This window comes from Notamacropus eugenii, chromosome 3, assembly GCF_028372415.1.
Source record: "Notamacropus eugenii isolate mMacEug1 chromosome 3, mMacEug1.pri_v2, whole genome shotgun sequence".
Classification (NCBI taxonomy): domain Eukaryota; kingdom Metazoa; phylum Chordata; class Mammalia; order Diprotodontia; family Macropodidae; genus Notamacropus; species Notamacropus eugenii.
Window position 1 is genome coordinate 421,002,606 of NC_092874.1, and position 12,806 is coordinate 421,015,411.

The following is a 12,806-nucleotide window of genomic DNA, read 5'->3' on the forward strand; positions in this document are numbered from 1 at the left end:
ATATGAAAAAACAGTCCCTGAGCTCACAGAAGGAAGACAAATCATGAACTATCATATTTTTCAAGAATTTAAGTTGTTCCTGACCTAAAGGGCAATGGAAAGACATATGGTGAGTATAAGGAGGGTACAGCATATTACTTGCCAATGGCTAACTCTGTGCCAAAAGTTTTATAAATCAAGAAAACAGACTTCTTAATGTTTTTTTTTTTTTGGTTCCATGTCCCCCTTGAACAATCCAAGGTACATCGATAGATGAAGAAAGTTTTTAAATACATAAAATAATATACACAGGATGATGAAGAAAACAAATTATACTAAAATATGGAAACATTATAAACAAAACAAGAACCAGGTTAAAAGCCTAAGGTCTAGAGAAAAGGAGGTGAGTCATGAGGAAAGAGGCATAACCAACAGGTAGGGAACACTTTGTACCCATACCCACATCATCAAAGAGAAAGTCCCAGAACACTAGGTTGATCCCCAGCACAGGACGTGGACCAGTGTCATGGGGGATTAGAATTCATGAAGGGAACAGATTGCGTTCCTCACCACTGGAGCAAGGCTTCACATTGATGAATCTGTGGAAGAAATCAAGCATTGAAGAATAAAACTTAATCACTGAATTCCAAAGCCGGAAAGCACCTCAGAGGGTTGACTGCGTCCAACCTTTATCTGAGAGGGAATATTCTCAAAAATAGACCTGCCAAGAGGTCTGATGACAGGGAACTCACTATATTAGCTATGAAGAGTACTTGGCAAACCTTAAAGTGATTTATAAATGTGAGTTATCATTATTATTAATTACCTCTGGAGGCATTCCATTCTGCTTTGGGAGAGGACTAATCTTCGTTAGTAAGAATTTCCCTAATAACAAGCCTTTCTTTCTCTCTCTTCCCTCCTCTGATCCCCCTCTCTTATTCATTCCACTCCTGCTCCTCCATCTCTCCCTCTCACTTTCATATAACTCTCACTCAGTTCAGTCCTCCAGGGTCAAAGGTTCCAAGTCTCATCCTTCCCTTTAATTCTACATCTTCCATTTCCACAGCCTTGCAGATGCTTGAAGGCAATCACCACCTTCAGCTTCCATTCCCACCTGAAGTCTTCCTATGCCTAAGATAAACACTGACAGTTTCTTCAACTCCATCTTTTATGGCATGGTTTTGAATACTCCTTGTGACCTTGGTTGGGAACCTCTGGATGCACTCCAGCTTTTCAATGTCCTTCCTAAAATGTCGAGTCCAGAATAAGACCCCAAATTGGAGACGTGGTGTTATCAGGAAAGAGCGTGTTCTGGTATGACACTGAATTCTACCTACCCACTGAGCCCAGAGCTGAGGGCAAAAAGTGAAACCATGACATCCCTAAGCAAACATTTTTAATGGGAAAAATTAAAAACCCCCAGCACTGCCACCCCAGAATTGTTTTCTAAGACTGCCAAGAGCTCTGAAAGCCACTCTTGGAGGTATTACATTATGCCCTTCACTCCTCCCAAGAGCCCCCTTTATGGGGGGTGTTAGCAGTACTTTTGGATTTTATCAGCGATTTCCAGGCAGTGCAGGATGTGTTTCTTCTCCTTGGCCAGATCCTCTGAGGACATCTGACCTAAAAGTTTCTTGACAAATATATCTTGGTCTCTCAGGAAAATATTCTTGTTCCCTTGAGCTGGAGGAGGGATACTTTCCAGGCGACCAGATTCAAAAAGGAAATTAATATGCCGCTCACGTTTCAGGCCAGGGCCTCTCTCTTCAATCCAAGTTAATGGCCTGCTCAAAGAGAAAGATATCACGGAATTAGATCTTCTATAAGAAGCATCAGTTTGCTGGAATTCAGCAGGCTGAACAATCATTATGGCTCACTTCCTTCTTCTGGGAATGCATTTCTCTAGAACTTTAGGTTGGTTTGACCTCGTTGCTACCTGCCGACCTCCACAAAGATACGATTACCATTCCTGATAGACATCCCTGTCAACTGGTATATTATTAAGAAACTTAACACTCAGGGAAGAGAACTCATTCTTTCATTCATTCTTTATCAAATGCTGGCTCTACATGGTCCTAGCAAAAGATTGGTGTCATGATGAAGACTAAAAAACACACATGTCCACATATTCCTGGAATGACCAAACCTCACATTTTTCACTGATAAGGAACCTTTTCTCTTTCCTCAAACTTTTCCTCCATGCTCAGGATTTCAATTTTGTTCAGTCATTTGCCAGTTGTGTTCAACTCTTCATGACCCCATTTGGCAAAGATGCTGGAGTGGTTTATCATTTCCCTCTCCAGCTCATTTTACAGATGAGGAAGCTGAGGCGAACAGGGTGAAGTGACTTGCCCAGGGTCACATAGCTAGGAAGTGCATAAGGCCAGATCTGAACTAGGAAGATGAGACTTCTTGCCTCCAGGCCTGGCACTTTATCCAGTATGCCAAGAGATGCCCCACTTGAGCAACAGGACACTGAAACACAGGTAGGATAGAATCCACAAAGAAGAACAAACACTCAAGACTTAGTCTCTGGGGAATATCTTTCTTTGATACTACTTGCCAAACCAATCTAACAAATATTTATTAATTAGCTACTATGTGCAAGATAGCCACGGCATAGTGGATAGAGACTTTGTAGCCATGAAGACTTGGGTTCAAATCTTACCTCTGTCACATAATGGCTGTATGATCCTGGGAAAGTTACCCAACCTCTCCACGTTATAGACAACTCTTAGGCTGTGAGGTAGAGAGAAGGTGCTGACCCACATGAGAAGGGAGATCCTTTAATTAGGAGTTCCCTGGGACAGCTCTAATCTCTAGTGTCTATTCTCTGTGTGCAAGACACTGCGTTATAAACTGGGGATACAAGGACAAAAAAATAAAAAATAATCCTTGCCCTCAAGGGGCTTATATTCTACTGCTAAATAAAGGGAGTAAGCAGATAAGTACAGACTTATATTTATGTTGCTGCTTACAAGGCCTCTAGGGCAGGGCTGAGGAAAGTTTTATTCTATCAAAGTTCACTGACCGGCTGGGGAAAAAAAACCAAAGATTCTATCAGTGAGGAAAACAATTTATTTTTCATGAGAAAAGTAAATATGAAATGTTCCCTTTGCCTTCTTTGTAAGTGAAGGGAAGATAAAAAATAAATAATGATAAATGGAATAAATAATAAACTAATAAAAATAATAAAATAGAATAAATTTTTAAAAATATAATAATAAATCATTTAAAATATACTTTTGTTGCATAAACAACAACAACAATCGCCAGCATTTTTGCGACCCCTTGATGTTTGCAAAGCACTGTGCACGTGTTACATCATGTGAAGATGGTGACATACATGAGAGGAGACAGAGTGGGGAGGGGCAGAGAAGAGATAACCAAGAACTTGCTTACTGGGGTGTGAGCGATAACATGGCAGGGTTGGCCGGGAGAGGGCAAGCTGCCTAAGACAAAGAGGGGTGTGAAGTACCATGATTCCAAGACAGACATTGTCTGCCCTTTCTCATATTATATGGAGACTGTAAACCCAGTGATTGTAGCCAAAGGATGTCAAAGCCCAGCAGAGAAATCTGGTCCCTCACTGAATCAAACACCAAGACACTAGAAGTATCCACAGAGAGAAAATGAAAGAAAAAAATGAGGAACGCTTTACACGGGAAGTTACACATAAACATAAAAAAATAAACACAGGGTCAAAATGAAGGGAAAATAATGAAATAGAATGATCATGTAGTGACACATCCATCTCAGGGTCTTTGCTACTTAAGACTTTTAAAATCCTGCTGTTGTTAACAAGAGGTGCATCCGTGAATTAAACTTCCAGTGAAGTCAATATATTGTACTAACACTTAGCACTTGTACTAATGCTTCACAAATGCTTACCCTCGTTAAGTGAACAAATAACCATTTTTCAGTATTTGAAATACATTTAAGTAATTTAAGGGCATCTTGTAAATTGAGATATGAATTATTATTTAAAGTATATACCATACAATTATGATTACTATTGTTTTCTTTGTTAGCACATAGATTTTTCTCAGTAATCCAAGTTTTAATTGAACTTTTAAAAAATCATGAAATATTCTGGCTTTTTGTTTATAGAGTTATTATAAATATGTTTATAGCTTTTGAATCGATAAATGTATATCATACGTACAAATCTGTGTGTATGTTCTTTCATTAAACATTTATTTAGCCAAAAGAAAAATTCTGTGGTGTTTTTACAACCATAGACATGATTAGTGGGTATCCCTGTAAGATAGATAGAAATAACTCAAGGAATGAATCTGGCCCATAAGCCAATGGTTCCTTAATTTTTTTTAGTGCTTTCCCCCCAGCTCTTTTGTGTGGACTATTCTTTATACTAAACAATCCAATAAAAGTGTCTGGGTTCACATGTAGTAAACATCTGCCCCTTTTTCCTTCCTTAAGAAAAACCCTCATATTCACAATTTTCCCAACTCAGAGAAGATTCACTTCAATAACAGGGCCACCAGAGTCCTCACAGAGAAATCAAACCTTCCTCTCAACCACCAACTCCTTGCTTCCAAAACAGGCCAGTCTGCAGGAAGTCACTCACCAGAGGAGTGAAGCAACTTCTATGTGTGTCAGCCTCAGCTTTCTTCTTTAACATTAACTGGTGCCAGAGGGGGTTTCAAAGATGTCTGCTGTTCCTCAGACCCCTCACTAAGGGCTATTTTCGGGTTCTCCCCAGGCACTGTTCCACTTTAGTCTGGCATGACAAACTCATCGATAACTTGAGGAAAGAAATGCTCTCCCCCAAGACAGCTCACAGAGGAGTCTTAATACAAAGTGACTAGTCCCAGGAAGGAGCATACTTAAAGTTGTTGCAAAGACATCCAGCTGGAGCCTGAGCAAAGCCTCAGGTTTTAGATATAAAATCCACTCTCTCACTCCCCAATCTCAAGCAGGAAAGGCCAATCCTTCATAAGGTAATAATAATAACCTCTCTTTACATCACACTGTTCCTGGACACACAACATAGGTCAACTCAACAGGTACCGACCAAGTCTGATGCAAGTCTCCTATTTGGACCAACACTCAATTATTTCTCTGTATTTATATCTGGTACCTGTCAAGAAGGCAAGGAATTCAGGAGCTGGACAAGTTTTCAGTTATTCCTAAAAGCATTCTCTCATTAGTAAATTTCTGTCTTGGCTGTTCATTCTCTCATTTTCTCTTTTCTCCTCTAGATTCAAAATGAGGAGAGGATCTGATGACTGGAATTGTCAGGATTATTTTGTTATATTTGCATGTATCTAATATGTAAATTTAATTGTGTTGCTTGGTTTTCATAAGCTTGAGTGACATTTACATATATGTATCAAGATCTGAGTAACTAGGTGGGTTTCATATAACTTTTTTTCATCAGTCTAGGGCTTCCTTCTGAAAGTGGTTAAATATAAATTTTGAGGAATTCTTAAATCTTGAGAAAAGCCCAAGAAAATAGTGACCTACCTCTTTCAATGGCTTTAAAAATCTCTTGATATTCTGACTCACATGGTTAAAAGAAAAGTGAAGCAGAAATATAACTGGGGAATGTGAAAAAAAAAAGTCCACATAAACCACTGCATAGAGGGATTTCAATGACCACCTAAGGACAAGCCAATCAATTGTTTCTTCAGATATACCTTTAGAAGAGGCAGCAGAATAGAGCAGAAAGAGGGCTGGATTTAGCATCTGGAAGACCTGAGTTCAAATCCAGTCTTAGATACTTACTAGTGGACAGCCAGGTGGTGCCATAGTGCAAAGAGTGCTGGGTCAGGAGTCAGGAAGACTCATCTTTCTAAATCTGGCTTCAGACACTTACTAGCGATGTGACCCTGGGCAAATCACTCAAACCTCAGTCTCAGTTTCCTCATCTATAAAATGGGGATAATAATAGCACCTATCTTACAGGATTGTTGTGAAGACTGAATGAAGTAACACATGTAAAGTGCTTTGCAAACCATAAAGCTCTTCTCAATGCTAGTCAGTATCACCATCACCATCACCATCACCATCACCACCACCACCACCACCACCACCACCACCACCATCATCATCATCATCATCGTTGTAGTTGTAAGTAGAATACCTGGAGTCTTGAGAGACTTGGATTCCACCCAGCTGTGTAATTCTGGGAAAACCACCTAACTTCTCTGAGCTACAGTTTTCTAATCTGTAAAATGGGAATAATCCTACTTGCATGACTACCTCACATGGTTGCTTTATAAACCGGAGGGGGCTATTAACAGAGTTGTTGTTACTATTGGTTACATAATTGGATCCATTTTTCTCTTTTCTCATGACTATGATCGTCCTTTAGGTTACAATTGTTTCTGATTTCACCAGTAGTCCGAGAGCAAACAACCAGGAAACTTTGGTGGTCTTTATTCTATAGGCTCTAGAGCTCAAAGATCGCCTAGTCAGAGAATCATATTCTAGTCCAACCTAGACAGAAAAATGAATCCTCCCAAAAACATATCCAGCCATTTCTTGAAGATCTTTAGTAATGGAGAACCCCCATCAGTCATTCAACAACCACTTTTAAGCACCTTCTATGTGCTGTGTTAGATGAGGCAGCAAGGAGGCACAGGGGCGATAGCACTGAGTCTGGAATCAGAAAGACCTGAGTTCAAATGTGACCTCAGATAGTTGCCAGCTGTGTCACTTAACCGTGTTTACCTCAGTTTCCTCATTTGTAAAATGAACTAGAGAAATGGCAAACCATTTCAATATCTTTGCTAAGAAAACCCTAAACAGGAGTCATGAAGAGTCAGACACAACTGAAAAATGACTAAACAACAACAAAATTTGTTTGGTATTCTCCTTTATCCTGAACTTATCCTGTTTGTATTTTTCTCTTTTGCATTGTCTCTTCTATTGGCCTGTGAGCTCCTGGGGAGCATGACTACTTTTTGCCTTTCTTTCTTTTCCCAGCACAAAGCCCAGCACATAGTAGGTACTTACTAAATGCTTACTGATTGAATAGGGATAAGAAAGGCAAAAAAAATTTAAAAAAAAAGGACCATGCCTTCAGGGCACTCATGGTTTAATGGGGGAAGTTATTTATCAGGGGAATTAACATTTACAGAAATGAGTACCAACAGAATAACTACACAAGAAAGGGATGGAAATGTTGGGATGGAAGAGGGCACAGTTAAGGCTGCTCATCCTCTTCAGGGACAGCTCCAGGGGTAGTTAGAGTTATGCCTGGCACCAAGCCTCCATGTGCCTCTTTGGCAACCCTCATCATTGATCCTAATTCCATCCTTTGGGGCCGAGCAAGAAAAGTCTCATCCATTTCCATGAGATAGCCCTCCAGATCCTTGAAGAAAATTTATTAAAGACAAAGAAAAAAAAATGAAGGCTGAGAGGCTATAAAAGACTAGCTCTTTTCCTTTCTGCAGTCTCACTCCAGCCATTCAAAATCCACCCATTTCAGGTACCATCCACACAGAGTCCTGCCCTCTGACTGGCTGGCTTCTCTCCAAATCTCCAGTTAAAGAGGATGCCCAGGCTAGATCTCATTCCACTTCACACTCCTCTCCAGACTTTCTCCAATGCTTCCTTACCTTAGCCCTCCCCACCCTGGCTTTTTACTTCCTCTACAATGTAAGTTCTTCAAGGGCAGAGAGATGGCCTTTCTTTCTGCCTGTATTTGTATTTCCCATGTTCTAGGCACAATGCCTAGAGCACAGTAAGCACTAAATAAAGGCTTATTGACTGGCCATAAGCATGATGACTATCTATAGAATCACAAATAGAATGGTCAAGGCAGAAATGGCCTTAATTGGCTAATTCAGAAAGAGGGAGAATGGATGGGATCATCCCCAAGTGCTTAAAAAAGGTAGCTAAGGGATAAAATGAAGGTAGCTAATGGTGACTCTTTACACAAGAGAGCAGTAAGATCAGGTAACTAACTCATCAGCCCAAGGCGGGCTACAGACTAAAACTACATAAATCAATTCCCAAAAGGTTCGGATCAATTCAGGAATATTGGGCTAGGGCCTGGCCTCTTTATATTCTTGACAGTGCTTTCTTTGCACAGTTAGTGCTTATAGTCTGTCAAATTGATTTGGAAGCTAATAGCCAAGTAGTTACTATAAAGTAGGATAAAAAAAGGTATTTAGAGTTTTTACCCAATTAGCAACCATGCTACTTAATGAACTTGGCCATATGCCAAGTGTAACATGCCAACAGAAGTGTGTGTGTGTATGTGTGTGTGCGCGCGCATGTAAGAGCACTAGATTTGGAGTCAGAGCACCTGGATTCAAAGCCTGGCTCTGTTACTTCCTGTGTGACCTTGGATAAGTGCCCTCCCCAAATCTCTGTTTCTACTGATAATGAAGAGTGGGTCACTTTCACCTTTCAAAACATTAATGGGTGCAGAACAAGCAAACTCCATACTGGGGGCTTCTCTCACAGCCTCACAAAAGTGCTCAGAGGTAAACTTCGCACTTTAGTCAACACTTTTAAAAGAAAATTTTCTCTTAACTTCAAGAAATATTGGTGCTTCAAGGAATTAAAAATCAGACCATTCCGAGAAGAATGAGGCACAGCCTTCTCCTCCCCAAGAGTATTTAAACTAGAATGTTATTTCCAGCCCTTGTATTAATTAGTTGTGTGACTTCAGTTAGGCCATTAAACCTCCTGGCACCTCAGTTTTCTCCACTGTTAAATGGAACAATGGTACATACACAATGACTGTGTAAACAGAAAAAATAAATCAGGCAAAACTGACTGCAATTCAAGGATGATCACCAAGCCTGCCCCCAAGGAAAGGAGGAGAAAATAAAACTCCCTCTTTTCTTTGTGGAGGTGGGGGGCTGTGGATGGGGCACATTGCATATACTGTCAGATTCAGAACTGCATTTTTCCCATTTCTCTTAGTTAATTCTTTGCTCCAAGGGATAGTTTGCCGAGTAGGAGAAAGATACGTAGGGAGATGGTGACAAAAAGGTGGTACAAGAGATAGAGGGCTAGACCTGGAGTCAGGAAGACTCCATCTTCTTGAGCTCAAATCCAGCCTCAGATACTTACTAGCTGTGTGACCCTGGGCAAGTCACTTAACCCCCTTTGCCTCAGTTTCCTCATCTGTAAAATAAGCTGGAGAAGGAAATGGCAAACCAATCCCGTATTTTTGCCAAGAAAACCCCAAATAGGGTCATGAAGAGTTGGATACAACTGAAAATGACTGAACAACATTTAATTCGAAATCTAGTCTTCTCATTCCACTCCAATGTGCCACCTCATAACACTCCCCATCTCCCAACTCACAGACAGTATTGTCCTAAACAACCAATGAAATAAGGGCTATAAAAATTCCCACAGTCACCCCCCTCCCCCCAACTGACTCACCTCTTGTTCACGGTCTCCAAGTTTACAGTCATTTTCTGATACTGATTCTCCTTCTGTTCCTCCATGGTGGCTGAAATGAAGGCAAGCTCTCCAAAAAGACTCACCAGCCAGGACAGGCGGGCGATGCTGCTAAATGCAAGAAAGCCAAAGCGTTCTTTCTCCAAGGGACCACCTGTGGGAAGACCCAGAACACTAGCTAGCAATAAAGGAGAGGATAAAAAGAACAGAAAAGCTATCCAGCAGTTCCATCGCCAGGTCTCAGGGGTAAAACCCGAGAAGGAATGTTTAGAGGGCTGTGGTCTTACCAACTCCTTAGTCACAATGCTTGCTAGATATTTCAGGTCACTCATTTCTCTGCTCTTTCTCATATACATATAGCTACTTGCTATAGTTTTATGTATATATAGAGAGAGTTATGCATATTACAGTTATATAGAGTTATACATATTATAGTTTCATATCTATATATATACTTCTATACGTATTACAGTTACATATAGTGTTAACACTTACATACATGGTCCTCGAAGGTTTACAAAGCACTTTATATAAATGATCTCACTTGATCATCAAAACAACTCAGTGAGGCAGATACTATTATCTTCATTTTACATATGAGGAAACTGAGGTACGAAGAGGTTACCTGCCTTGTCCAGAGTCACACAGCCGGTAAGGGACTGAGACAGAGTGTGTCCTCAGGTTTTCCTGACTCCAAATCCAGCAGTCTATCAATTATGTCTCCTGGCTAACTTGCACAACAGAAAGAGTCTTAGCATCCTCTGAGAAGGGGAGGTCTATAGGGAGGTCCCCAATATAATGGGTGAACTCCCTATGGATCATTTATTGGACGACACAAGGATCTATGGATTGGACCATTATTTGCTCTTCAAGGGGGCCAATGACATCATGAGGGTGGATTTAAGTGAGGCAGAACTGTGAGCTGTTTGGGAGTACTCACACTGGTGTACTCCCTGGTCCACTGAACCTCTAAAACAATGATGTCCAATTCAAATGGAAATAATAAGAAGAACTAACATGTATATAGCACCTACTATGTGCCAGGTATTGTGCTAAGCTCTTTAAAATTATTTTCTCATTTGATCCTCACAGAAACCCTGGGAGGTAGGAGCTATTATCATCCCCATTTTACAGATATAGAAACTGAGGCAAATAGCAGTTAAGTGACTTGCCCAGGATCAGACAACTAGTAAGTATCTGAGGTTGAATTTGAACTCAGTCTTGTTAACCCTGGGTCCCTCTGTTCTATCCACTATTCAACCTCGCTGCCAAGGGAAGGGGTTGGGGGAGTACTACACTGTACATGAGGACCCTTGTAGACCACATACTGACTTAGAAAACCATGAGTTTATTTCTTTTTTATTAATACATTGACATTAAAATCAGATAAGAACTATAATTTAATCTGGTTCACACAACAGCTGTTGAACGTTGGATACCCCTGAGTAACAGCACATGGGTGACAATCACTGCTATCGTGACATGGTTATTAAGAGCTTATCCTGTGCTAAGTGCTGAAGATGCAAGGAAAGGTTAAAAATAAATTTCCTGCCCCTGCCCTCAAGTGGCTCACATTATAATGGGAATTCAGTGAGCAAATAACTATACATATACAAGACGCGTGCGTGTGTGCGTGTGTATGGGTATGTGTGTGTGTAAATGAAAGGTAATCTGAAAGGGAAGGTGCTAGCAGTAAGGTGGCCCAATGCAGAATACAAGACTCGAGCCAAGTCTTGAAGGAAGCCAGCTGGCAGAGATGAGGAGGTAGATCATTCCAGGCATGGGGTGGCTAGCCAATGAAAGTACACTTTAGTGGGATGTGGGAGGGGCCACAAACCCAAACCATTTGCCTTTTGTTAAACTGACTGATTCTGGCATGTTTAAAACATGCAGTATCCAATTCAGGTTTCATGCATGACTGCAGACCTCGTTTTGTGAGCTTATTTGATGTGTTTCTCTTGATAATTATTAGACTTACAAGAATTAAGAAGAAGAAAAAAGTACAGGAACAAACCGGTAAAGTGAAGGGTTCCTTCCAACAGCTCTTTCCCACTCACTTCATTTTTCAGGAAAGCAAATTCTTCCATCAGGAGTTCAATGTGTTCTTCGTGTAGGATCTTTCCTGTCCAGGAAACAAGGAGGGTCAAAGTGAGGGGGCCCACGGTGTACTGAACGTTCTCTGGGACAGAAAGGGTGGAATGAAGAACAATGTAATGGAAGGTACAATAGAGACACACAAGAGGTGGAGGAAGAGGAATCAGGAGACATCCACATTTGTGGCTGCTGTCCAAAGGTTCTGTCATACGACAAATGGGCAAGCCAGAATGTTCACAGTGATTAGGAAGGATGGGATGCACAGGATTCCTAAAGATAGGAGGAAATCATACCACACAAGTTTCTATATTACAGACTAGAAACTTTTCACACCATTAATGGGCTGTTTAGGGATGCAAGGGCTCAAAGAAAATTCAGACATCCAACCATGTGGAAATTGAGAATCAGAATGGTAAAGTGACCTGACCAAGGTCACACCGCATCAGAGACAGGATCCAAACTCAGGTCTCCTGGCTTTTAGGGCAGTGTATTTTCTACCACCCCCACACCCCCAGCTAGAGTAGTATTGATTATTTATAATTTCAATAAACTATAATATCCATAATGTACTAGCAATACCAAATTAATCTCTTGGGGGTATTATGTGGTGATTTAAGGTTTACAAAGTGCTTTTCTTGAAATAATACTATGAGGAAGGTGGGACAGAAAGCATTATCCGTATTTTAGCGATGAGGAAACAGGATGAGAAAGGCAATAGGACTGACTCACAGTCACACAGCTACTAAGTGCTGGAGCCAGGACTCAAAATAAGATCTTCTGACTCCTAGACTGCTCCTTTTTTCCAGATATTCCCAAGTTTCTGATGTTTACCTGCACAGAACTCAAACACCAATTTTCTATGTCTAGATACCCACAACAAGCATCACAGGAGACTTCAAAGTGCCCACTGCTCATAAAAGATGGGAATCTTATCCTAAATCCAGGTACCCCTTTCCTCTCCGTAAAGAAGGATCTAACACTGATCTCTACACGCCACTACTGAGTCCTAGGAGCAGCGGTAGCAAGCTGTCCCTTGAGTAAGCTGTCAGCTTCAGTCCTAAGCTAAAAGGCCACAGCTGCATTTCTTACAGGGGAGAATAAAAGGCACATCTTGGAGCCCAGTACCTTGTGACCTGCTGTCACAACTAATTACAAGCTCAAGGCTGATGCAGCTGAGAAAAGCCCCAGCTCATAGTAAGCTTGAGGCTCTTAGGTTGCTCAAAGCCCTCTGGGGGCTTCCTAGCACAACCAGTGGAGATTGTGAAAGGTCCCCATTCCAATTTGACTTAATTAATAGGCAGGCATGCACATTTATATGTTTAAAGCAAATAAGGGTCAAAATC

General features: G+C 40.9%; 1 protein-coding gene across 2 annotated transcripts in view; it reads right to left on the reverse strand.

Annotated features, from left to right (window-relative positions):
• Positions 1–1,358: 1,358 nt before the first annotated feature.
• The window catches only part of BLVRA (biliverdin reductase A), a 39,873-nt gene continuing 28,425 nt past the window's right edge, over positions 1,359–12,806 (reverse strand). For both annotated transcript variants that reach the window (XM_072598202.1, XM_072598203.1), the window contains exons 6-8: positions 11,384–11,491; positions 9,352–9,523; positions 1,359–1,763 (exon numbers count right to left, since the gene is read on the reverse strand). In XM_072598202.1, the coding sequence (XP_072454303.1) occupies positions 1,514–1,763; positions 9,352–9,523; positions 11,384–11,491 (530 nt within the window). In that variant the 3' untranslated portion in view covers positions 1,359–1,513. The remainder of the gene's footprint in view (positions 1,764–9,351; positions 9,524–11,383; positions 11,492–12,806) is intronic.